The sequence below is a fragment of the Battus philenor genome, unplaced genomic scaffold, assembly GCF_028537555.1.
Source record: "Battus philenor isolate CCGP_79_NKW_IND1 unplaced genomic scaffold, ilBatPhil1.0.hap1 SCAF_26, whole genome shotgun sequence".
NCBI classification, from domain to species: domain Eukaryota; kingdom Metazoa; phylum Arthropoda; class Insecta; order Lepidoptera; family Papilionidae; genus Battus; species Battus philenor.
In genome coordinates, this window is record NW_027181689.1 from 11,858,355 (window position 1) to 11,885,603 (window position 27,249).

Sequence of the window (27,249 nt, forward strand, 5' to 3'; positions counted from 1 at the left end):
ATTTACATGTATAGGTCAGTGGGTACACCTATATCCTCGTTATAATAAATTTCTTTTCGAGATAAGAGAGAAGCACTCAAATATATTTTAGACTGTGATCAGTTCGCGCGTGTGTGTGTGTGTGTGTGTGTATGTTCGCGTTACGTGCCTGTGTGCGTGATGTGCGTGTGTCTGTAGGTTGTAAAGTCCGCACAAAAGAGCGAGTGTGTCAGACGCCGCTGTGGCGGTGGCCGCGCCGGGCCGTGCGGACGTTGAGGTTCTGTGATAGCGGAGCGCTGCCCTGCGCGGCGGAGCTCCGTGTGAGGGTCAGCAGAGCCTTTAGTTTTAAGAAGAAAGTTTATCAATTATGTTATTAGTTATGTAGTGTGAGTGTCGCGGCGGGAGTTGGTCGCGGGACGACGCGTTCGGGGTTACTACACACATACGTAAACAATTTTTATACCTATCATGTTGTTTTATTTCTTTTCCTGGCACATTCTTAATAAATTTCATTAGTTTTTTGACTAGTAAAACTAACGAAAATTGGTTAATAATGCAAATTACTGTATTCAATTAGTATCATGCCAATATTCACTTGAGAATATGAATTATTAGGGGGACCGGAAAGTAATATCGCTCTCTTAAGTTAACTTAAGTCACACGACTCCACTTTTGACAAGTTTTTATTCCTAATCAACAATGTATTCACCATCGTTATCAACAACCTTTTGCCATCTAGTATACAAATTTTCAATGCCGGAGCGGTAAAAATTCAGTTTTTTTGTAGAATATGATACTTTCCGGTCCTCTGTTATATAAAATTTGTAAAATTGATAAAAAAGTTGAATTGGCTTTTGAAGAGTAACCGTTGCTTAATCTTATGCCTTTGTTTACATAAAATAGTCGCCCAGCGCTGGTGTGGTGGGATTCAGATGGTAACACCCGTTTGGTTGACGTCCATAATTTAACTTGCAAAGTGCGCCCAGCGCTCCGGGGCGTACAAACGATGCGAGACATCGTGAATCAGAAGTCACAAATTGACATTTGCAGTCACCAATCAAATGACTTACGATAAGTATTTTTTAGTACTAAACAGATAAAAATTATTCATTACAGTACTTTTAAACGTACTTTTGAAATATAGATAAACTTAAACGCAAACAGGAGGTGGTGACCTTCATAATAATAACATTCCATACAATTCGATGTTTACGTTTTATTTGACTGCAAGGGATAACATTGTTTTAGAATTATAATACAGCGACATCTAGAAAAGATTTTGGGAGAACTAAATATTATTTTACAGCAAGATCTTATTCAGTGTACAATGCACTTGTACAACTGTTGACTTTCTTACCAGATTCTTCTCAATAGCGTTTATATCAAAAAGGTAAATTTGCCAGAAGTAAATTAAAAAGGACCAGTGATATAAACTATAATGTAATATAAACATCTAAACATTTCAAAGATGCAAAGTTTGTTTGAAACGATAAATAATTGTTCTTTACATTTTTTAAATCTACATTTCGTTCTTTCGGAGCGACTGGAACACAGGCCGGCGGATAGAGGTTATGCATCGTAATGCTCTCAATAAAGGAGCATTAGTATTTAACCAAAAAACTGTAACGCATATTGTTAATATTTTTGACTACTCTTACAAAATTGATTAGATTTATTAATAGTAATATAATAAAAATAGGTGAAATGTAATGTATTTTTATTTTAACTCTGCAGTCTCTGACAGACTTGGCAAATACAAAACTAACACGATAATGTAAATAAACGATTGTAATAGTATATCTGTTTAACAAATAACACGAACAGGACGCATAGTCTACTGCGGCCGAGTGCGGCTGCCTCTCTAAGCACTCCTGGCCACAGCGACATCTGTGGTTCAACCAATACATCACCGCGTCTGTTTAAGAACACCGCGCGTCCCAGCGCATATTAATTGTAAATAGTTACTTGATGCAAACAAAGCGCGCACAGCATTTAGTTTATGACGAAAACGTTGTCTACGTTGCACAAACTAGTTATTAGATCTCACTTGATTTGATTGAGATGTGCAAGAATTTTTTTTGTTTAATTTGGTTTCACAAAAAATATGTTTATTAATATTGTACCGCATGAACTGTTTGTTCGTTTTGATGCTCACATTCGCTTACACGCTTACTGACATCATAAAGTAAACAAATCAGACAAAGTTAATAAAGTTTCGCAGCAAGCTGAATAACTTTTACAATTTAATTCTGTAGTTTTTGTTTAAATTCTTTGTTAAATAATTTCATATTATATACTGGATATAATACCCAGGGTGATTTGCTGCAAATTAATGCAGAATAAACTGAAAATCAATGCTTTCAGAGAAGTCAGAGATTGAGTATTTTTATGAACTGATTATAAAGCTAGTTTTGGAGGGAAAACAATTTTGTATCAAGAAAGTATAGAAGCTGTCAGTGCACGGTGCAACAGGCACTGAATAAGAAAAAAAATGTACAGACTATCTAAATTAATATTTCCTTTTAATAGTTTTCTTAAAAAGTTCCTAAAAGATGGCCTTTGACCTATGTTATCTGTAATCTGAAAAAGTTTACATAAATATTTTCCAGTTTTTAGTGACTTTACTTTTATCCATCCTTTTGAAAGACTGGCGTTTTTATGCTGATTTCTTACATAGCATTCCAGGACACCGTGCGAATGAAATGAAAATGTAACAAATCTTAAATTAAATAATGATTTAAACAATAAATAAACAATATCAAACGTTTAACGAAGTAGAATTATTTTTTTTAGTTTTTTCCCTATACACGGCGTATTTCAAAAAATAAATTTGTTAAAATCTTTGGTGTCATTAATTTACCATATGTTAATTTCTGTATAGGGCGTACCACATATCAGTTGACAGCGAACGGCCTGAACATTTTTCTCTGTTACACCTAGAACTAATCGTCCTGTATTAAGGTGCATTGTTTGTGATCAACCGGAATACCAAACTAGGTTTAAATCTAAATTTTAGTATTTTAACTCTCCACTTCGAACTGAGATTGTTGCGAAAAAAATATGTCCATGCAAGTGTTATATGCTTTGTGTGTACGAGCGTGTCGTGCGTGTGTAACTTCAAAGTTAAAAAATGAATTATGACTTGACACTTACACACTCTAAGTTATTTGCGCATTTGCAGCGTATACTCATCACAGGGACTGCAGTTTTCCCGATGCAACGTAATTGAGGTGACGGAGGTCGCGATATAAACAAAAATGAAATAAACAACAAATATAAAATGCTTTAATAAGTTAGGTAATGAAAAACCCATAAATAATAGTACATGAATGTGGCGTCGCAGCGGCAAGGGTGCGGTGGTGCTCACGTGACCTCCACCTTCTCGCGCACCTTGCGCAGGATGCTCTGCAGCTCCGACGCCGACGTTGTCTTGTACTGCAAACAAACACCGCGTCATGAGCTCATGTCGCACGCGATCAACAACAGACAACTCAAGAACGGACTGTCACCGCTGCGCTCGACACGATGCCATTATTATATGAGAGCCACAGCGTCTTGTGAACATTATGGGGGAATATTTACGCCTCCCGCTTTGTTTATTGAAAAACTGAATTTCCTTGTTACCGGTCAGCGGATGCAACTACTTTATAAGGAAGCGTTCAGCAGACGGCGCGCACTCACCCCGGACACGTTCCTCTGCACCAGCACCTGGCTGTAGAGGCGCTTGCCCTCGTCGGGGCCTAGCAGGCGCTCGAAGTGCGCGCGGCTCAGCGTGAACAGCTGGTGCCCCGGCATACGCAGCTGCCTCTGCGCCGTCGTGCTGAACCCTTTCGCCTCGAGCCACGCCGCGACCTCCTCCGGGTTGGACTTCTGCAAAACAACTTGCCAATTTGTACTGAGTTTCTAATTAACAACGTGTAACGTTGCATGTTAGCGTTCCAAATGACAAAATTAAAATTTTAACAGAAAAATATAAACATAAGAAAAGTCACATAATTTGTAATACAGCAGATAATGTTTGAACACTTCGAGGGGCATGATACATCTTAAGTGGCGTGAGATTATGTAAGCGTGTCATCGGCTTAGCGAACCTTTGTTTTTATAACAAACATACCAATGCGCCGGCGCGCCATCCACAGGAGCTCAGATCTATTACCAAGATTCTCCAGAGTCCTTCTGGACCCTGGTCTCGGTCGCGTTCACCAGCTACGTGAAGTCTCACGCGCCGGAGTGAATTAGAATTTACGTTATAAATTTACATCTTGGTTCTTTTTATTTTCGGAGCAACTTTTAATTTACGCCACAACCTTTATATCACCTCACACCATAAAGGGTAAATGTTGAACAAATATTACAAAGACATTAGTATTAAGTAGCGTTTAGCTATAAGTTAGAGCTTAACATTTTATTTGGGTCCATAATTCCATCATTATGTATTCCTAATTACTTTTAAATTTGTTTATTTGTTATCACTGCTATTTTTGTTTTACATGCTTTACATTTTGTAACTCCGTTCTGACAGTAAGCAATCACATCAACTGCTTTCGGCTTCTTCTCTTCCTTCATCGCAAGCCATCTCGAGGTTTACTGTCAGCGGAGCAAATTGTACATATACTTATATATGTATATCATAACTGTGACATTTATTCATAGGTGCGAGTTTTATACTGAAAATTACCAACGATTATTAATGAGATTGAATTCATATCACCTTGCACCGGAACCAACACATCCTGTGAACTACCGGCGCTCCCTGCTCTCAACTTGCTGCCGCCTGACCAGTGCTGGGAGATCGTGCGGCTGGCTACCACCATCATTAGGTAAGTACCGAGCTGCGATGTAAAATCAGGCCAGGCCTTCTGCCCACTACCCATTTATTTTAAATATTTTTTCTCTCGGTACACGGCTCAAGTGCGGACTAGCCATGAGTATTTATTGCTGGCCTAATCAGTGTAGAAACACCGTTGGCAGAGATTGTTCCATAACGATCTTGAAAGTGGTAAAAACCTCGCTCGTTAAATAAGAAAACAACAAATCTCTAGGGAGAGTTAAACCCTCATCCCGGCCACAGACCTGATGTATGAAGATATCGGGTGTCTTCTTGAAATCGAGCCTTCGCTGCTGCAGCTGTGGCAGCACCGCCTTCAGCTCTTCGTGCAGCTCGCTGCCGGTTGACATTGTGGACTTAGTCGCTGAAACCGATAATTTTTTGTTGAAAAAAGATTGGAAAATGAATGTTTCTGTTTTTGCACTTAAATTAAATTTATAAACATTTCTCAAACCTGGAGAAGTTTGTTACAATCCATATAATGCAGAACGGTAGAACTTACACTTGATGGTGTCTGTCTTGGCGAGCGGCGGCGGGGTGGGTGGAGCGGGCGGCGGCGGAGGGGGCGGTGGCGGCGGCGGCGCCAGCTCTGCACAACCAACCAGTTCAAGAGGCAGCCGCGAGCCGCCGCGTCGGCTCTGAAGCAGCGCTTATACGCAATAAAACTAAATCAACTGTACCGCTGGTTATAGTGAGTCTACACAGCAAATGTTTTAACAAGCAAGCGGCGCAAGCGTGCGCGGTCATTCAGTAATTGCACAAAACAACTTACCCCGACCCCGGGTCAGCACGAGGGAGACAACCGCGGCGCACACAAACACAACACTAAGCGAAGCATTCACACACACCTGTGTCTTCAACACGTATCTTCGTTGCCAGGATTAACATTTAAAAATACATAAGAGAGTAGGAAGAAGGCGGGCGGAAGTAGAAAAACCCCAATGTGGTGCAGATTTTAATGTATAAAAATGTAAATACAAAAGTGGAGCGCGCGCAGCTCGCTCGGCGATGCGCCTGGGAGGCCACCTGACTTTACTCACAAAACTGCCGTACGATCAGCTGCCTTGCAGTTCAATATTACCCGAACGAAGGCTCCGACGGGAGCGAACGGAAATTAAAAGATTAAGCCATTAACCAGTCGACCGACAGTTGAGCGCGTGAATCGCCCCGCGCCGCCGAACGCCTCGCGCGCCCTCAATACAACATACAACATTTCTAGTCCACCTTTACATCGAGTATAATTTGTAAAATATTCAAAAAATAATTTAAATACGTTTAAATATCTGTTTATAGACTCTGCTTAAATACAAGAAGAAAAGTATGTCCACAAGAAATTTACAAAACAACTTTCAAAATACTTTTACGAAAATAATTTCATTACACGTACAGTCCGCGGCGCGCACGAGTGCACGGCGCCGCATTCATACACACAAACAGAGCCAGCGCGAGCGCACTCGCAGACGCGACGCTTGTACCGTCAGTTGCGTTAAGGTTATCAATGGTTTAGGGGATTGCCCGAACCGCGCGGACTGCATTATATTTTAACGAACTGCCGGGCTTCTGCCCCGACAGCGTCGCGCGCTCCCGTTAACCCACAAAAGCTGCGCCAAGCCACACAAACGTCCGCTGGCAGCCCCGGACACGAGTTAATGCACACACACGGCCGCGCGGCGCCGGCCTCACGATTATTTGGACACAATGACTACATGATGTCCCGCGGCGACGCCCGTACGCTCTCGCTGATGACATTCGGTGAAGAACTTTACGTTACGGAGTACATTGTTTATTTAGACCAACTTTAAATAATAAATTATACTTTATACTCGAAACGTACGGGCGGCGACACATTTATTTCGTTATATAAGGATAAGATACAACTCGCCGCGGGTCAAACGATTGGACGGAACGCAGACTGAACAGCGAGATGACGCGGGACAAGAGACTAAGTCCAAGTCCGTTATTGTTCGGTGCTTGCGACATCCGAAGAGTATATTTTTATATTAAAGAATCTTTGCGTATAAATGGAGGTTTCCTATATGATTAAGCGGGCGTGGGTTCTGCCGCGCTAGAAGTATCGGAACTCGCCCTTCTTGCCGAGCCGCTCGCGCCGCACCCAGTCAGCAGCTGCAGGCCCGCGCCCCTCGGCACCCCCTGCTCCTGCGCCGCCGCCGCCGGCCGGCGCACGGCCCGCGGCGCCCGTGGGGCTGCTGCCGCCAGAACCTCGCCCGCCGCCTTCCTGCAAAACACCAGCATATCACCTTTTAATCTAATTACTGTCACCGTCATGATCATGTTCAGCTGCAGGACGTCTACGTGAATATAGATCTCTCGCATAGATTTTCAATAGGATCGATTGGATACGGCCTACATCTAACTTTTCCAACAACCTTAACAAGGTCGTCAACACTCTGTATGGGCGGAGGTTTACACTGGGCTTGCCTGTCCGTTGTCCCCCCTACAGAAGAACTCTAAGACGCAGCAGCAATTTGTTCTGCGCGCTCTGATGCGTGCTCGCTGGTACTTTAGTACTTCGACTTACCAAACCGCTTAGCAATGTCCGCTACCTACCGCTTTGTTCATCTCCGTATCAACCTAATTCTGATTCGATCTCGTGAAGAAACCTCGCGCATCGCATTCTACACCGCGGATAGCTGAACAACTGTGAGCTCACTAAGAGGGACCGTGTTTCTGTTCTGCTGGCTGCACCGGCTACCGGTCACGTTGGTTGTAGAGTTTTGCCTTAAGACAAGGAAAGGTCGCTGTCCAATCGAGTTGGATTCGATGATTAACTTCTTTCGTAAGGATGAAGGGCGAACATGAAGAGTTACGTCTATTAATAGCTGACTGTACGAAAGTGCAGACAGTGCGACCAGGCCGCTTCACAGCTGGCTACGACTGAACTATTCAAATTGCGAGGAACGTGTTAGGTGGGCTGCACGGAGAAGAATTTTTAATTGATCCACCGCCGGGACTGCAGGCGTGGTTCTTGGTGTATGTATCGTGATCAGTGGCACAAGAACGCCGGCGCACCTGGTAAAGCGTGTAGATGGGGTTGGGGTAGAGGTGCGGCGAGGCGCGCGGCGAGCCGGTCGGCGAGCCGGGCGGCGAGAAGGCGGGCGCCACGATGGTGTGCGGCACGTGCGCAGCCACGCCGCGCCGGTTGCGCGCCTTCCACCACTTGCGCGAGTCGTCCAGCACCTGCGGGCAGCCAACCTTGCAGCGCGGAGCGAGCGCGCGTCCGCGACCCGCGCCCCGCCGCGCACCGCCGCGCTACGCACCTCCAGGTACTCGCCGCGCACGACGGACAGCTCCTTGTCGTTGTTGGCCGTGCGCGGGTAGGTGACGCGCACCACGCGGCCGCCGCGCGCCGCCACGCCGCGCGCCCACGCCTCGCCCAGCTCGTCTGCAACACGGCGCCGCGTCATGCGTTCATCCTCTCACAAATAAAAGCGTTGGGAGCGAGCGCACTGTACTCTTTAGCCTGTTCGCCTGATGCGGACGATGGAGTGCGCAAAGTCCGTTCTATGTTATTTTTTCTAATGGCTAAATATTAATTATCTGTGAAAAATATGGTGAAGAGTTAGCGAAGAGCTCACCATCGTCGCGCTCGGCGGTGCGGTGCTGTGCCTGCTGCGCGTGCTGCGCGTGTGCTGCGTGCTGCGCGTGCGGCTCGCGCTCCGGCGACGAGCCTGCCGAGCCGGAGTCGTCGCGCGACGACCGCGCGTGCCTGCACAGCGCGATCAATGGATGTAGCCGCGTTCCTCGACAAGCGACGTCGCCGGTACGAAGATTATTTTATTGCATTAAACCACAATTTTTACTTATTTCGATTTACAAATTTGGTTGAAGTACATTAAAAAAAATTAATATGGTGGTGAACCGTGTATTCTCATGTTAGCCAGGTTTTCACAGTTTTTTCAAAAAAAATTTGAACGTTTTTCTAAAATTTACTTACAAATATAATGAACTTGTTGATGAGCATACAAAGTGGTCGAAATTTGAGTTCTTTATTCAAGCAAGTTTCTCGTGCAAAAAGCACAGAATCCGTGTTGGTCATTATGAAGGAAGTATTTGAATTAGCAATACATTTTCCAGCGCACGTATCAAAATTTTAATGATAAAAATTAAGGTACGCTCGTGTTCTAAACTGCCGTCCGCAGTCGCGCCGCGTGCGCCGGCGCGGCGCGGCCTACCTGGGGAACGAGCCGAACTGGTCCGAGTAGAGGTCGGGCTCGTCGCGCTCGTAGCCGTAGCCGCCGGCGCGCTCGGCGCCCTCCTCCCGCGTCTCACCGCGCAGCTCCCCGCGCAGCTCGCCGCGCAACTCGCCGCGCAGCTCGCTCCGGAGGTCGCCGCGCGACATCTCCCGCCGAGGCGACGCCCTTCGGAACACACTGATCAACGACACAGCACGACACGACACGCACGAACGCTCTCGCGCTTTGCGCGACCCTCACCTGCGCAGCGGCTGCTCGTCCACCTGGTAGTCTGGCGACCAGCCGTCCATAAACACGGGCTGGTACGGTGGGATCGGGGTCTTCCACTGCTCCCTGAAATGGCATGCGGACAATTGTATTCTAAGGCCTGCATTAATGTTATGGCATATATATAGTACGGTACATATAGCAAGAGGTTCGTCCTGCCAGACCTGGGGATGAGCCAGGCGTCGCCCAGGGAGTGCCAGAGCTCGGTCTCCTTGCTGGTGACACAGTTGGCGAGCAGGTTGAGCGCGTCGCGCGTAAGCAGCGGCTGCACCACGCGCGCCGGCAGCCGACCGTCTGCCGCGTCCTGCGCTGCGTCCACGATGAGCGCCAGCGGAGTGAACAGGAAGTGCACCAGCTCCGGCGCGTTGGGGTCGTGGATGTGCGCGCGCAGCCGTGCCAGCAGGTTGAACGATAGTTTGAACTTCTGCAGCACGTCCGCGAAGTCGCGCTCGGGCGGCGGGCGCGTGCGCAGCGCTAGCAACCCGTCGCCGGCGCGCCGCGCGCCCCGTGCTCGCCGCCGCCGCTCGAGTTCACGCGCCGCCGCCGCCGCGTGCTGCAGCCGCGCAATGAACTTCTCGATGTCGTCGAAGCAGCGGTTCAGGATGGCGATGTCCTGCTCGTACAGCCGCTCCGAGCCCGTGGACGATGCGTCGTCGCGCGAGCCGCCCGAGCCCGCGCGCGACCCGCGCCCCAGCTGCGCCGACATCTGCTGCTGACCAAAGGACACGTGAGGACGTGGTTTGAAACGTGCTCCGCCGCCAGGCTGGAGTACTCACGACAAGCACGGCCTCCCACTGCTGGCGCGTGTAAGTGTGCTGCGGGCGCTGCGCCATGCTCGCGCCGTGCTGCGCTGCTCCGCCGCTGCGCGCGCCCCGTGGCGCATTGCCCGCGTCCCGCGCGAATGCGAGAGATTAGCGGCTCAGTCGGCGAGATAACAATATTACGGAATTGGACAAGCTAATCTAACCGTTCATATAAAAGTAATAACTTAAGCCACACAATAATAACATGATGATTTCATGACGTGACCTCTATTTCTTTGAATACTTGCTGTAGTCGAAGATACTCGAAACTCCGATTGATCGACGCCGATACCGCGCTATCGGCGCTGATAGCGAGGCCGATAGCGCGCTGCAGATAAGGCCGCGGCCGCGGCTGCGCGGGCGACGCTGTCGATGACGCGGAACTCGCGGGGAATTACGACGCAGTGGAATGTTAAATGACAGCCACAGCCGTGAAAGAACTCTGGGCGCTGCTCACCTGCCGGCGCGGTCGCTCCATGTCGCTTTCTCGCTCGCGTTCCCTCTCTCGCTCGATGATGAAATCTCGGCCGCCGTCAGCCACCGCAGCACCGCCCACGCCCCTGCACAGAGCACGCGGTCGCTGTTACTCAGAGCGACTTGTAAAAGTAAACGTCGTCGGCCGCGCAGCCCTACCAGCGGTAGGCGGAGGCGGGCAGCAGCACGCAGGGCCGGGCCAGGCGCATGGCGGGCGGCTGTGCTCCGCGGCGGTTTAACCCGAATTGAGATGAATTTAAGATTGATTCATCATATCTCGTTGATAAGGCTATCAGCCGAATATCCGAATGGTGACAGTCGCGTATAGTTTACTTATTTATTTGTATTTGCCACGAGCACTGCGCCTGCAATGCGACTGCATCCATTTATTATAAAATATTTTTTTATTTATTATAAAATAAAATTAATTTAAATTAAAAAAAAAAAAAACATTGTGCGGCTGAGTGTGCAATGTCTTAATCTAACATATAAATCGTGGATCGGAAACCCTCGGTTACAGGAGACCGACGAAGCTGACCGAACAGCCCCAGAGAACTGCCAGTGTCGACATCTAACAGGAACCAGAGCCGCGCAATAAAACATCAAACTGTTGCAACTGTCGCCGCGCGTCGAGCTCACGACGGAAAGCAATTCGATGCTTGTAACGTTAGCGACTATTCATTTTAAACCAATAAACACAACTCTCTAAAAACATAAATCTTTAAGATGTTCGCAAGAACTAACAAAAATTCATGCAATAAAGTCAATAATGTCTTTGTATAACATTGAAAATGAAGTCGTTGTCTTCAGTGTTTCCTTAACGATGTTAAAAAATGTTTCTTTCAGTATATAACGTAATTTAATTATTGTTTTCAAACTGTTACTGTTATTAAATTTAACGTGTTATTGTGCACATGAATTCTTAGATCTTTATTTGATTTTAGTTAGTGATTGATACATAATAAGCAAGCAAGTGGGTCGGGGGTGGGCGGGTGCTGTACTGACTTGAGCGCGCTGAGCTCTTCGACGAGCGCCTGCGCGCCGACGTCGTGGCACTGGAAGATGTGCAGCTCGCGGCGCGCGTCCGGAGCGTCGGGCGCGCCCACCACGAACGCCAGCACGTTGTTGTACAGCTCGCCCGGCTCTGGCGACGTGAAAGCCGTGGGCGCGTGCACGTGCGCCGCGGGGAACCGCTCCATCACCGACTGCACACACGTCACAACACATGCTTTCCGTCCATACATTACGCGAGCTAGGAACAAGGTAGCTACCGCTCTGAACGATCTCATAATTAACAGTTGCAGGTAAATGTACAAGGCGATAGTGTGCTTAAACTAAGAACTAATTAGAAGTCCTTCCTCGTATTTTTATCTGATGAGTGAGTTACGTAGATGTTTTCCATCCTGAACAACATCCAAGTCCCTTGCATCACTACATATTTATATGATTTGATGTTCAGTGTGTGGTCAAATCCTCAAGCTACTTGGTAAATTTGAAAGTATAAATAATACTAAAGTAATATACTTAAATGTCGTGCATACGCGTGCCCGACGTTTGGGCTTCGGAAAAATACTAGCAATCCTTCCATTGCGTGCCGGTAAACCTGTCTGGCGGTGTTGCACGCACACGCAATAACTCTTCTTACTACACCGATCTCTATGACTATAATCTTCTGCGGCACCGACTACATATTTGACGAGGGCCGTATGTATTCTGGGTGCAGAGTTGTTGTTGTTTCGTTGCTATGCGTAGTGATGCCACCGGGCGGCCTAGCGTATGTCTTGGCCACCGAGTGGTGCAGAGATAAATTCTCACTAATCTGGTTGGTGTTCAGATGGCGGGACTTATATTAACGATGTGAGAAAACATTTCTTACCCCAGTTTCGTAGTCCATTACCAACACCCACTGATCCTCCAAGCATAGCTGCATTTTTTGGCTCCATATTCCTGAAACATGTGTGTATGTGTATTGCACCGCATTACAGTTTTTTTGGACCGGACTCTCACTGTTGACCAAAGAGCGTTTGATAATTTTTCGAATTCGTGGCGACATGGTGCAGAGGGTCTCTAGCTCAAGTCCTCTTTTGCAGCAGTGAAGCTCGGGAGCTCTCGGAGGAGCCCCGGCTCGGGTCATTGCGTACGACCGTGTTTGCCGGAATTGGAAAGCCACCGTGCTCTCCAAGGGAACCGCGGCTTGGGCTGTCTTTCACTATATGAGAGCGCTACTTACACTTCGCTTACTACGCTTCCTAAACGCTTGTGCGATGAATACGTTACGACTATGTCATCAGTGGAGCGCGTGCGTGTGCGTCGTACGTACCGTTAGTCTTCTCGAGCTGCAGCAGGCGGCGCATGCCGTCCGCCGGGTACACGATGCCGGTCTCGCGCGTCACCGTGAACGTGGCCAGGTGCTCCAGCACGTAGGCGGCGCGCCCGCGCAGTCCGGCCAGCTGCTCGAACTCATCGAGCGCGCGCTGCGTGTCCCCGCCGCCCGGGCCCCGCGCCCCACCCCCGCCCCCTCCGACGCCCGCGCCGCGCAGCGCCATGCCCCAGCGCGCTCACGCCGCGTGCCCCCACATCGATTAAACTCGATCACTCTCCGCGATGGTTGCTTGTTGATCTGCAAAAAACAATATTTACGTAGGCATTATACGTTGAGTTATAAAAAAAATATGAAGACTTAACTTGCGCTCCGCGTCTCTGCAGCACCCACGTTGCGCGCGCGCGAGTTATCTTTCTGTTAGTAGTAGTGATCGTTCGCGCAAAGTAAGCCCGGAGTGCTCTGTCGGCATAGGCACTACTTATTTACTTGTGAAAAGAATTTTTTAAACCGAAATAGTAAGCAATGCTGTCGCCTTTGGCTTTTTAATTAAAAACGATTCGCAACTACAGTTTAAAGGCGTGCAGGTTGCGCAGCGCGGTGGGGGGGAGGGCGCGGAGGTCTCGGCCGTCTCTGACTGCGAGGCCTCTGACTGACTTGACGGATGACACGCAGCGCTCGTACCACAAAGCCTATGCGTGTTTTCAGGAGCACGCACTAACTTTCTGTTGCACGACCAGCTACGGGAATCAAGTGCACTTGTCAGCGCGCGCACGTGCACTACGTCGCGCGACCGCCGCAGCGCTCTCGCTCTACCCGCCGCGAGTGACAATTTTTATTTTTATCGACAGTGTTGCTTTACAAAGTCCTGCACGTCGGTTATCGCCTTGTCGCAGCATTTCCTTTTATTTTGTACCTGCCCACATTGCTCGTTTTCTCCGTGCCTCGACCGAGGAGATATAGCAAAACCAAAAACAAAAACAAAATTGAGGTATTTACTGGCCCCAGATCGCCTGACTTTTAAGACGGGTAAAAAGCAAAAAAAAAAAATATTTGCATTTCTAACCCGCATATCCGCAGTTCGAGGAGGTAGTAAAATGTACAAATTCAATTTGTCTATTTTTATGTCCACGCGCCCGTAGACAACGCTGACCTACACTGCTACCGGTGGGCACAGGACCTTGGCACTTGCACATTCTGAAGGCTCTAGAGCAGTCGCAGAGTGAGATTATTTTTCCGGCTCAAGGAGGCTCGATTTCGACAAATGCTATTATTTGGCTAACATTACTACTGCCGATAAATATATGGATAATACCGAGAAAGAAGGCCGCCTTTTTTCGCACGTAACATGTTCAAATGCCTTACACAAATTACAAAATGTTGCGAATGTATCGTGTTACTTCTCCCGAGCACTACATATGTATTTAAGGTGCGCAGCTCCTGTATCTGTTGTAGTTCGTCTAGAACGACGTCCGGGTAATGGATTTATTTGGTCTCTGGATGAAATGAAATGTGGAAGGGAGCCGTTACCCTTTGAGAAGAAAATTCCCGCACTTTTACTAAGTTTAGGTTAGCACCTCCGTTTTCGGAACCCGGGTGGTCCGGTCTTAGGACTTTGACTTCGATCTGAAGCGGTTTGGTAATGGCGTCGGTAGCGATGTCAGAAGTGTAAATCTAAAAGTCGTCTGCCAATGAGGCTAGCTATATACCTAAGACGCCTGGTCTACCGCTAGTGCAGACTGTACACACAACGCAGCGGCCCGGGGGCTCCATGTGGAGCTTCGGTTTGGGCCGCCGCGTCCCGCGTCCCGCGTATGTGGGTTGGATTGCTCGAATATGTCTCTTCTTATAGGGAATTCAGAAACTTCCGAAAGACAAAGTCCTCTCTTTCCGAGCTTTTAATGCGTTCTCTCGCTTCACGCTGGATTTAGTGCATATACGATTCGGTTCGGAAACGATCATAGACGTGCATGCATGCACACTTGCGTTTCAGGAGACATCATATGGTCTAACAGACATCATCGGGAGCTAGCTTCACCTGGTATCTGCTTCTAGCCAACCTCGACGATAAGTTGAACAAGTGTTGCGAGTTCACGATGGCGTCATGTCTGGCGGCGTTTAGAAATACTTAACTTTAAATGCTCTTTCAATTTTAGAGAATTTTTTTTAAATCTGAGATAAAAATATTCATGTTGTTAATAACACCCTTAATAACAAGTTTTATACAATGCATACCCGTAACTTATTTTATTCTGTGTCCGACAAACATTGTTTTTAAAGATTCACAACGATGACTTCACATCTGTGCGTTAGCGATGATTCGGTTCGTCTGAGCAAGATAGTCAGCCAGCGCGGGGTCGCGAGTCGTGCGCCCGCGAGGGTCGCAGCGGGCGCGGGTCGCAGCGGGCGCGTCACGACGCCGCGCCGCAAAGACTTTCTCCGTTCCCCGCAAGCGGGGCGCTGGTTTCACTGGCGGCGCTCGTCATTCCGCTCACGCTCGCACCGACGCGCGCGCCCGCTCTCACTGGAAAGTTCGCGCGCGCGGGGCGGACGATACCGGCCACAGGAACATACAACTTGTTTGACATTTGCTCAATAACATCACTGTATGGTCGATGTTCCATTATATTTTTGTGTTGATAGACAAACGTTTCTCAACGCGTGAATACACGTGCCTCGTGCAGGAGTAACAATCTTTAACGACCAATTTACTATTTTTGTTTTGATTTTCGATTTCTTCTACGATTTATACGTACAATCTGCAATAATTTAGATTTTTACCGCGTTTTCGTCCCCTATTGGCAATGGCGAAATTTTGAAACCCACGTAAAATACGGACAGCCGCGAGTAGAGTCCGTTCAACAGCATACTGTCAATAAACGTACAATCATGGCCGACTAACTTACCAGCAGGAACACAAAACCGTGCATCAGTTTCTGTATATTATATCATTAAAGATATTTGGCAACAAAACTAGCAGTGGGCCCTGGGTCAGCCGTGCCTACGACAATGAGTCAATTAAGTAAAGTGTGGACACACACAATGGAACAAGTCGAACCGAAGTCCGCGTCTACACGCTCGTCCTCCCCTTCGGCCCCTATCTGATAACACATCGACTTGTTTTGCGCCGAAAATCTATGGCCATGAAAACTTAATTAGAAAAATATATTCTGGCGCGAAAAACGAGCAGAGAGAAAGAGAACGACATATATTCTCTAACTTTGTTTAAAATAAGGCTGCGAGTGATGACAGGAGAGTATGTTAGTATCAAACGGTAATATTCAAATATTCACCTTCGCGTGGAATTCAGGTGAACCGGTCCGCGCAGCGACATTCCGCGCCTAACGCCGGCGACCCGCCACCGCTCGCCGCGCGCGAGCACGGACGCCGCGAGACCCACTATTCAAACCACTCATTGACATCGGGCAACATTCAAATTTTAATTATTTTATTTTGGTACGTTAGCTTGCATTATATGAGCGTCGATTACGCACCGGAGGGTAACCGTGCGAACGCAATGCGGGCTAATTGGCGCCGGCTCGCCGCCGCCGCTCGTGCAACTCATTTCTCTGACCCGCGAGCTGCACCGAGTACCAGCATGCACACGCACACGCACACGCACGCACACACACACACACACACCGCGTAGCGTCGGTGTGAAGACGTTCGTTGCGCGTGAGTCGCTCGTGCGCGCCGGTGACGTGTCAACTCCCCTTCCACCTCCGCGGCCTTCATTACATTACCGCGGTAAGAAGCAAAGGGCGCGGAGCGCGGAGTTATATCGCGCGCGGGGGCGTGAGGCGGAGGAGGGGAGCGGACACAGGCGTTTCTCTCAATGGTGCTAATGAATTGCGCGTGACGAGTGCGCAGACGCTTAGTCTTTTGTAGCGACGACGGGCGACGTAAATGACAGCGGTACCCGGACTCAGACATAATTAGTCTGTTATATTGCAGGTTCGTACTGGCTCCTGGCGCACCGGACTCAACGAAAAGTAAACTGTCCTTTAAGTAAATGACCATGATTGCGCTTACGCAACCCATTTGGAAGTCAACAATAGCGGCTCCTCGACTTGGTGTTTTGGTCCAAATACAGCTCCACCAGGCAGCGCAGCCGCTAGCCGACCGCGGTTCATTTCCGTTTCAAAACGCGCAAAAGAGGCCGCCAAAGGACTCGAGTTGTTTTATTTCCAGTTCATTTAATAAACATTTTTATGACAGAACGTCGCGTGACGGTCCGTCTCATGATTCGTGATCCCTTTGTCACGGCAGTCGCTGTCAGATTCCACGTGTTGGCCAATCAACCCGGACCCGGTGACGCGGGACCACGCGCGGAGCTCCGCAGGCGGCAGGTGTGGACGTGCGTGGACGTGTCGCTTTACTCACTTGCGATTGGTGGGAGTTGAAAAAGTAGTAAATTTACGATCGACGGCAGCGGTGCAGTCGCGTGTGCTGCGGTCGCCTCTCTTTGTCAGCAGCTAGAACACGTTCGGCCATAGCCCCGACCCGGATACTGCAGCACCGCGAGCGTCAGGGGGTCGGGCGTTTGTGTTTTGTCTTATCTTCTTTCGTCGCGAACAAATATCGTGTATTGTCAATGAGTTCGAGGTAGCGAGGCGCTGGACTTGAACCTCTTTTCAGTAGCTCGAAGGTTTCTGACGGAGCCCCGACTCAAGCTATTACATTATTTACGCCACCGGGATGAAAATCACACTAATTGCGTATAGATTATAAGTAAATATGTATGTTTCATCATATCAGCACATAGACGCCCTCTGCATGGCATCGGCCCCCTTTGAAGATCGTCACGATCATTGGTCCCGCGCTGTCCAAATCCGGACTTCCCGCGACCTTTATTGTCCTCGGTACACATACACTCGTATATGAATGAATGTCCAACATATATATATATTTGACATTCATATACACCAACCACCATTTATATATATACCAGCTGTTTGCCAGCCATTTTGTGGACTTAATGAACGCCCTAATACTCTCTTTGCAAGTAGAATTTAGTAAAATCTGTTTTTAGCTGACCACTTGAGAAAGGAATGTTTGTATAAAAGTCGTCTCTAAGCTTTACAGTTCCGGAGGTCTCGGTGTGAATCAAAACATACGTGGAGATATTTTAAATATATTTAGATTGTATCCTCATCTTTAAATATTTGTTTGTCAGTTATTAAATAAAACGCGCGCAGTGGCTTCCAAAGAGTGACCTTGGTCTGCGCTGTCACGCGATTTGTTTTCGCTGTTGTCGATGTATCGACGGTAAGCGCGAATGCATATCGTTTGCAACGCTGCGCCGGCGCCGGTGCATTACTAAATAACAGCGCAGTCAAAACTGTGAAACTCGGATGTTAGTGTCGCCGCCGGTGCCGCGCACGTAAACAATGTGTCGGCACGGAATCCTCGCACACAGAAACTTGCGTGGTAGCGGACCTTTAGCCGCGATCACAAGCAAACGAGATCACTTGTCCGACATTAAGGAGGATCTGTGCAGTCCTGTGCTGTACACTACATGTGTAATTACAGTAATTTATATACACAATACACCAAAGGGTAGGCAAAACGAAAGCCACTTATTAATGCGTTGGATTCTATGGTGAATAGTAACACGTTCAAACCATTTCAATAGGGATAATGAATTTGACGCACAAAGTGTTAAACGGGGCGAACAGAGGTACTGTATTCCCAACACAATAATTGTACTTTATAAATAGTTATATTTTCAAAAAAGATTCCATATGACCACTGTTTGCTACTTTACTTACTGCCACTTGTAAGCATTAAAACGTGGCCGATGTAATGATATTTCTAAAACTAATAAGTAACTCATCGATTTTTCTGATCTCCTATTCAATGGAAACTTTGCTATGGCTTAGGATAGTCTTTCGATGCAACACAGCAATAAGTACACGAGTGACCAATACATCAACAACGAGCGTTGCAGCAACAGACGAAGTGTCGCCCGGCGTCGGGCTTGAACCCACGACCCGGAGATTGAGGCGCTCGTGCTCTACCGATTGTGTTAGCTGGGCTTGTGACATATAATAACATTAAGTAATGAAAAAAATATATCAAAAAACTAGTAATATGGAGATGAAGGAGAAGTGAGGATGGAAAATACACAAAAGAAATATGTGACAAAGATACTGTAAAGAATAAAAGATGAAGTCGAAAATAAAAAAAACTATGAAACATGAATCATACGCGGGGTCCCCAATAGCGGCGGGCAGAATAAAAAAAAATATATCAACTAACTAAAGACAAAGTTGTTATGTCGTGCGAGTGAGCCGTGACAGTGGGAAGCAGCGGGACATTGATCTTCTTCGCCCACTGTTCTTTCGGTGAGAATGTGTTTAACCCTCAATTCAGAATAAATTGACCACAAAAGTTTTTGTAACGTGCTATTATACTGTGAGTGAAAACTCTAATTTAGTTCTTAATTTAAATACACTGTTGTTTTGTACATCTGCAGTCTACGTTTTTTCATTTGCGTTGCCGTCTAGCTGAGCCTGGTTTAAGTCTTGAGCGCACTTTCCTACCACCAAACAACACGCACCGCACAACACTAGTACTTTTATTTGTTTCAACTCTGTATTGTCCAAGCGATGGACGACCGCCATGTTACTACGGATGGCACATTACTTTTTTGATTGCCGGCCATTCAAGATTGATTTTTAAAAGCGTTACCATGCTTTCGTTGTTTTTGGGTTTTAATCAATTTATGACGTGTTCTCTGCATTCAATACAGGTGAGTATTGGTAAGCAGTGGTCGTCCAGCGGTAGTGCTAACATTCTCATATAATTCACACTTTGTTTATTAATTATATGAGATTGTCACCGCTCACAAGTAAGTTTCCAGAGGGCGGGCAGCGCGGCGGCTATGGTGCAGTCCCTCGCGGACATGTTTGGCAGAGGCCAATGCCTCGCAGCGAGCGTCTAAGGGCTGATACGACGCGCGAATGTAGGTTAAGAGTTTTATGTAATTCGCTGCACAACGTAGGCTTAATATAACACCGAGATTGATTAATAATTAGAAATTAATTAGCAAACTAGACATGTTTTAATTACCGAGTTAATAATGATATTTGTAAATTAAAGACAATGTTAATTTTATTTTATACGTTCTTAAATAAAACTTGGTTTTCACGCGGTAGTGGTGAGTGGTATGGCATGCGAGCAGTTTTAACGTTCCTGTATCTTGTACCACACGGAACTAATAAGTCTATTCGCTTGAGTAGGTTTGGGGACGCTCATTAAAACTATCGTTGATTTTGAATTTGAAAATTACATCAGCGCCGGCAGCTGCTCAAGTGTATAAATAGTTCGTGGCGGCGTTTGTTGCGGAAGCAAACATGATACCATCTTTCCCGGTCCCTACACGGGAATTGTTTCTATTTAGTTTTAATCTTAACGATATGGACTTTGCACAGGTTCCGCGCTGCACATGTAACCACTGAACAATAAAGTAGATGTACTGGGGTCTCTGAACATCCCAATCTTACGCATTACAAAATTTTAAATTTGGGAAGCCTTTTTAATTACATAACCAATAAGCTTGTACAAATTCAGTTTATTATGAACAGTTATATTAAAACTGCACAGGCACTTATTTATATAAAATATTTATGTAAGGTATGCTAGGGCCCTATTCTGGTGAAAATTAAGATAAAAAGAGTTAATTGAGATTACATTAACATAATAAATTTAACAATAGTTAAGCAGATGACCTCGCGTAAAGAGAAATCAGCCGCGTGCTCAAATTTTTAAGTGTGTATGTTTTGTTGTTTATAATAAAATCCTGCTCCTTTTAGCAAATTACGGTGACGATTAGATGAAGGTCGAGGAGCATAAACGTGCACTTTTATTTTTAGATCGATAGCTAGCAATGTTTTAACAGTATTGGAATATGACTTAAATTTTGTATTTTATGTATAAATTGTCAACAGATTTTAATAAAGCCAGTCGGAAATTATCACTATGCCAGATTGAGTGCGCATCACGTTGTTCACTTTATAAAACTAATTTCATATCTGCCAGCACGGCCGCAGAGAGATGGGTTTTATTGAAGGTGAGCCATAACCAAGAGGCCGCACCGACCGCTGACAACTTGTTTATCGGCTTACAACATACGATAAGAAATTTTACGATTGACCAAATTAAAAAAAAAAATGTTTTGAACAGGCCTTTGTAGAAATTTTAAATAATAGCGGCAGTCATAGGCCCGTAGAACAGGTTCAGCCGCGACGAGCACGTGCACATCCGTTCACGCGCACACTCGCGCGGGGCCGTAGCGACGAACAAACACACCGACCGCCCCGCCGCGCTCAAGAGAAATGTGAAGCGCGTGGGTAACTCGACCTGCCAATGTTAATGTTACAACCTTTAGAGCACCGCGTGCCCGCGATTGGAGCTGTGTGCTTGGTGAAGTAATTAGAAAAAAATATGAAGCGCGGCCCTTATCTCGGAGCGTTGTTGTTGAACGACTCGCGCGCGGCCGGCTTATCGGCGCGTCGCTCTGTGCCTCGCATGTTGCGCCGGTGACGCCGCGCCCGCGCTCCACCGACGTTAATATAAAGAATAACTCGGTTTGAAAATATTTGCTTTCTCCTTCTGTACGTTCACATAAAAGACTTCAACGCGCGCTGCGGCGCCGCGCGGGTGCTCGTTGATGAAGTGAGCGGGTACTGCGGCCATGTATTGTTACACGAGCTGCGCGGCAGAAGCGACGCGGCGTATCTTATCGGCGCGGCCTACGTGCCGCGTGGACACGCACCAGCTTTTTTTAAAATCGAACTTTGACCGATGGTCATAAGGTGCAAAATGAAACAGCGATGAGACAACTCTAAACGCGCGCCGGTAACGACCTGCGTAAATACAACTGTTTTAAAAATACTATCAAGAGCATCCGTCGCGTCAGGTTTTTGGATCAAATATTTCGCTCGTGCGCATCAAAGGTAATGTGCATTTAATGATTTGTATGGCGCGGGTCCCTACTGTCTTGTAGGCGACTTCCGATGGCGTTGGAAACTTGGATCATCATCATTTAAGTTTAACAACAAGGCGGCGAGTGCACTAATTACCAACGTGTCCATCGGCGCGCGTGCAGCGGCTCGCTGCGTGTGGAGTCTCACTTAGCCTGTCAATGTACGTTTGCCCTAAACTATACAATAGTTGAGTTTGCCCTCGTGTGCCAAGTGTCACTTTGCATCGTTCGCTTAAGCAACCTTAAAGCTTACAATGTGACGGCACCGTGAGAGGCCGTCGAGGTAGCCCGCGAGCCGCGAGCTTAGTTACCTCCGTAGATGTCTAAACCTCTGCCGCCTCAAACATGCTCCAGCTGTACACGTCAATGGGCACACAGCGCAGTTCAAACAAAATCATACCGGGCGAAAGCTATTGGGGACGTCGAGCTATTGTTCCGTTGCTGTAAGTGATGACTTATTTCCAATCGAAGGTCATTTGCGCACTTGCACCGACTTCGAGAATTTGTCCGAAGACGAACCTAAACTCGAAAATTTGTAGAGAATTTTCCCTTCGTCCCTTTGCTTATAACACGGGTCTTGACATTTAAATGTTTCAGATACACTTAAGAGTTTAATTGTTGAATGAGGGTTTATTATTCAGTCGGCCGTAAAAATAGTATTTCCTTTTAAAACCCTCTCCTTGACTAAGAAAATATCACGTTATGCTATATTGTTATCCCTTTCGCTTATCTACCCACCCCGCGCGGCGGCATCTGGACACAGATTTTCAATAGGACCGGTTGCCAGCGGCCTGCACCAGCATCTTCCAACGCCATGCACAAGTCCGTCGCCTGTCCACCTTGTGGGCGGAGAACTGCACTGCATGCTTGACGGTATGTTGTCTCCACTATCCAGCCCTTAGGGCGCAGCAGTCACCTGTTTCTCGCGCCAAGTGCACCGCCAACTGCCACGTTAACTTGCCGAGCCGCCAGGCTGTGTAAGTTACTTTTGTTCGCCTGCGGATCTCCGTATTTCTGATCTCGTTGGAGCCGACGTCTTCAATGATGTGCAACTCGGAAGTCATTAGGAAGGTGAGTGGGGGCCAGCGTTAGGATTGTGCGATTTTTAAGCGAAAACTTTGTTTTGGTTTGCAGCGGAGACTCTCAGAGACCGGTTGAACATTGGCTTTTTAGTGTTAACAAAGCGGTTCAAAGTTAGCGGATAGAAAGATTTAGAGGCGGCCTGAGCTTTTAGACACATTTTCTTTCCGACACCATTAGCTTGTGGAACCGCGAGGTGTTCTCAAGTTATTTGTAGCACGAAGCATGCCCCGCGACACCGGTTGAGCGTGATGGCCGCACACAACTAGTAGTGTTCAGAGACCCACTAGTTGTTTGCCAAACGATGTGTACGCTCATTAGCCGTGCTGGTGCTATTAAATAATAGTGATCGGTCAACGGAGAGATTGTCGCATAACGATATTTGTTATCAGACACCTAAAATCTTTCGAGCACTACAGTAGAACAGTGGGAGTGCGGCACTTCCGATGACCACAGCCCGTACGTCACGTACCCGCGCGTATCCTGTTACAACCTATAAGGCACGAGCACTCATTCGTCGCACCGGAGGCGTCAAAGGTTGGAATTTATCGTAGTCAGCATTCAATCCATTAACAGCCGCGCTGGCGGCGCCCGCTCCGGAGTTAAATTGTAAACGTGTTGAGCGGGCGCGGGCGCGGGCTGCTTCGAGTGGAAGCGACTCCCGGGATGGAGTCGTAAAGGTCAACGCGCCTCATTATCATCGGAGCGGGCGCGCCGGCGACGAGCGGAAGTTTCGTTGCGCGAGCGCCCCTCCGCCGCCGCGCCGCGCCGCTGCTGCCCGCGGCCGCGCGCGCCCTGCTGCCGCTCTCACGCGTACGTTTTGCGGCCCAACACTCACCTCAGGTCCTCGGGATAGCTCCTTGACACTATGAGGCAGACAATGTCACTACACTCACGATACTTCGCGTCGCGTCGGCGACCCGCTGCGCACTGGGGAGCGGCCGCGCCCCGCCGGCCCGCGGAGGCTCGACAGGTGAGAGGGGCGCGGGGCGACGGGGCCGCGCGGCGGGGTGCGGGGGCCGGCGGCGCGCGGCGCGGGCGGTAAGCGCAGTCGCAGCGATGTCCGCGAACGGGACGGCGGCGCCCGAGCCGCGGCTCTGCCACGTCCGGAAAGTGGCCGACTTCGACGGCTACGGATTCAACCTGCACGCGGAGAAGGGCAAGCCCGGTCAGTACATCGGCAAAGTGGACGAGGGCTCGCCCGCCGAGGCGGCCGGGCTGCGGCGCGGCGACCGCATCTTGGAGGTGAACGGGCACAGCATCGCGGCCGAGACGCACAAGCAGGTGGTGGCGCGCATCAAGCAGCGCCCCGATGACGCCGAGCTGTTGGTGCAGGCGCCTGCGCCCGGTGACCCGCTGCCGGCCGAGCTGGACGCGCCCGCCGAAACGCGCGCGCCCGGCGCCCCCGATGCCCACGACGCCCCCGCCGCCGACGCCCCGCGGCTCAACCTCACCATGACGGCGGCCGAAATGCGCGCGCACCTGGCCGCCAAGAAGAAGGTGGATCCCAAGAAGGTGCCCATGGACCTCAAGTCCAAGTTCGACATCGTGAAGAAGCTGTGAGCGCGGCGTTGCCGCTCCGCGCCGCGCCGCGCCGTTGCCATTGCTTTAGCTGTACATAGGTATTCTGTGCTCCGAGGAGCCGCACGGAGCTATGTATCATAATTATGTTATAATTTATTTTTACGAGCGAAAATCGATTGAATTTTATTACCTGATTATCTAAATGTGTAGTTTAGAGTAATTTACCTACTTAAGTGCAATTATTGTTGAATGATCAATAAAGAGTATTAAACAATATCGGTGTTTGTGTTCGACGGTTGCGGCATGTCCGGGCGCCGCGGGGCGGGGGGCGGGAGGGTACCCGCGCAAGGACGCGGCGCGGTCGTTGGCTGTAGCGGGTTTTCCTCTTTTTGTTCCTTTTGTCGCCTGTTTACCAAAGTTGCGAGAAATTCCACGAGCACTCGAGCACCGGCCGCAGATAAGGCAGCCGGCGTACGAGCGTTACAATGACACATGCAACAAGCGCTTGGGCTCGAGTGCCGGCGTGACATCACCGCTCGCCCCCCTGCCCTCCGCGCCCCCTGTGCCCCCTGCGCGCACCTGTGCGTGTGTACTCGACGGCACAAGGCTGCGCGTGAGCCGCGCGCGATCCCAATGGCCATGCACCGATCGTCATATTAATCATCGTTAAAACAAAATTAAAACGTAAAAATATTTTGTAGTATGTAGATATGCCTTCGTGAGAATAATTTTGCTTCAAAATTTCCATTCGCATAATCAGTTACTTTAATAAGTCTCAAGTACCCTCATTATATTTTTCTTAGTAAAACTTAAATAGCGTGTGGTTATACAAATTGTATCAATAATGATATTTTAAAAAGGTACTTAAAACGGCGTTGCAGTTGATAAGTAATTAAAGGCACGTAAATATTCGTCGCTGGTTGAAAGTTGCGCGGGGCAAGCGGCCGACGGAATAAAACCGGACGAAATAAAACCGAATGAATTATATCGAAGTAACATCCGCCCGCTGCCCGGCCTCGTTTCTATTTTCTGTTCACTATTCTACGGGGAAGAAAAATCCTTAGAAGAAACTCCTTAACACCAACCGCAGCCGGTTTATACAAAACTGGTTCATGCGGAACGAAGACCTGTAGCCTGCCTGTGTGACTTGCTGCGCCTGGAGATGCCAACTCGTCCACCTCAGCCGCGACCTACGAACTAATCCCTTCGGAGACCGAGACACGCTCTCAAGTTTTCTGACTACGCGATATCAATAACAACCGCGTATGAACCACGTGAGCCGGTCAAACCCAAACCGCCGCCAGCTAATAGCAACCATAGTGAACTACAGATCCCTCGAATGTCTCGCGTCCGAATGCTAAAAGCTTCTTAAGCGACAATTCAAGCCGAGGTCAATCCGATCGCAAAGATCGGGGCCTGACTGACTACGCGTCCCCTGTCTCCACAAGTTAACAGGGACCAAGCGTCACAAAAACACAGCTGCTCCGATCCCTGGGTAACACACTCTCCACAACTACAACTCTTCCTACACGTGGGGTGCTGTGCGCTGTTGTGGCACGTCCGCTAACAGTCGACTTCTGCCCCAAATGATCCCCTGCATCATCATCAAATGTGTAGGCAATGGTGTAAGCCGATGCAGTTGCTCATCGTGATATCGGCGGCAGTCAGGGGTAATCGCGCAGGTGACCCGCTGTCGCACAGCGAGCGGTCGTCCCCGGCACGTGGCGCGAGCCTGTGCCGTAACGTCGAACGACGGCATGTTGCCCAACATCCCCGCCGACGCAAGAAATTCCGGTCGCTGACCGGTAAGGGAGTTTCCTCGTTTTGCTTCATTGCCGGTGAACCGTTTTTTGTCAATGTTTCAGTAATGGTCATGAGGAGTTCTACATTGATACCATTGTTACTGTGTCGCCTGCAACTCTCAGCCAAGGCACACCGTCCGCTGTGTTGTGATCGCTTCGCCCAACCGCTTCTCCCAACATCGATCTGAGTAGATCAGCGCGTGCAGCAAGTTCGGCTGCGCAGGGAAATGCACAGTCCGTTGTCACCTTTACATTATCTGGGCCGGAATTAAGGTGATAGCCCACGTTAAACATTACCCGCACGCGATTGAAGCGTTTTGCTTCCTCGTTTCTAATGCGCGCCGCGTACAGCGAAGCGATTTCGAAATGTTTGCAGTACGAGTCACTGCAGGACGCGCCGGCGACGGCAGCGCGCGCGAGTGGACCTTGGACGTTGTTAGCATACCGCGTCAAATGAAGGTATATTTATTTTTTTCCAGAAATCTGTAAATATTGCTTCGTAAATAAAAAAAAGTAAACTTAGACGCAAGCAAAGGCCCTTAAATAAAGCGATTTGTGTTTTAATAATTCGATAATTCGATAAACGAGATAAACTACTTACCGAGATAATTAAAAACGTTACTTGTCAATGGAAAAGGTGAGTAAGGTAATGGAGAAGTAAGCGACGCAATCATTATATTTAATGACAGCGCAGACGGGCCGCGTGACGCGCGCGACTAAATGCAAACACGATGCGGCTTGTAGGAGCAGAGAGGACAAAATCTTAACTGAAATCCAACCATATTTGTGTAAAGCAAACTGCGAGGCTGTTTCATACGAAACGTTCCTATTGCTTCGTGGCTATATATACACTTCACGGAATAATATCATAAAGTTTGTAATGTTAGTATGACGATCGTGTGTGGTATCAAATGGCTCACCAATTGTTGTGGCAAACATCTGTCGAAGCGTGACGTCATCCACTGCGGC

General features: G+C 48.2%; 2 protein-coding genes across 5 annotated transcripts; one reads left to right on the plus strand and one right to left on the minus strand.

The window, feature by feature from the left end:
- Positions 1 to 3,250: 3,250 nt before the first annotated feature.
- On the minus strand, positions 3,251 to 23,880 carry LOC137925287 (epidermal growth factor receptor kinase substrate 8-like protein 1). Of its 4 annotated transcripts, none has more exons than XM_068768715.1 (16): positions 23,793 to 23,880; positions 12,886 to 13,185; positions 12,442 to 12,512; positions 11,571 to 11,770; positions 10,549 to 10,651; positions 9,453 to 9,997; positions 9,262 to 9,354; positions 9,001 to 9,186; positions 8,404 to 8,534; positions 8,086 to 8,210; positions 7,838 to 8,005; positions 6,893 to 7,043; positions 5,310 to 5,396; positions 5,053 to 5,171; positions 3,661 to 3,849; positions 3,251 to 3,414 (listed from the first exon to the last, which is right to left on the minus strand). In XM_068768715.1, the coding sequence occupies exons 2-16, from the start codon at positions 13,109 to 13,111 to the stop codon at positions 3,343 to 3,345; spliced, it is 2,466 nt and encodes an 821-aa protein (XP_068624816.1). In that variant the 5' UTR covers positions 13,112 to 13,185; positions 23,793 to 23,880; the 3' UTR covers positions 3,251 to 3,342. The 4 variants fall into 4 exon arrangements, with proteins under 4 accessions (XP_068624816.1, XP_068624814.1, XP_068624815.1 ...); XM_068768713.1 differs by having other exon boundaries at positions 9,453 to 10,000; XM_068768714.1 differs by lacking the exon at positions 23,793 to 23,880 and adding an exon at positions 16,179 to 16,277 and having other exon boundaries at positions 9,453 to 10,000.
- A 110-nt stretch (positions 23,881 to 23,990) lies between these two features.
- On the plus strand, positions 23,991 to 24,752 carry LOC137925288 (Na(+)/H(+) exchange regulatory cofactor NHE-RF1). Its single transcript, XM_068768717.1, has one exon. It carries the CDS (start codon positions 24,014 to 24,016, stop codon positions 24,515 to 24,517), a length of 504 nt encoding a protein of 167 aa, XP_068624818.1. The 5' UTR covers positions 23,991 to 24,013; the 3' UTR covers positions 24,518 to 24,752.
- The last annotated feature ends 2,497 nt before the right edge of the window (positions 24,753 to 27,249 follow it).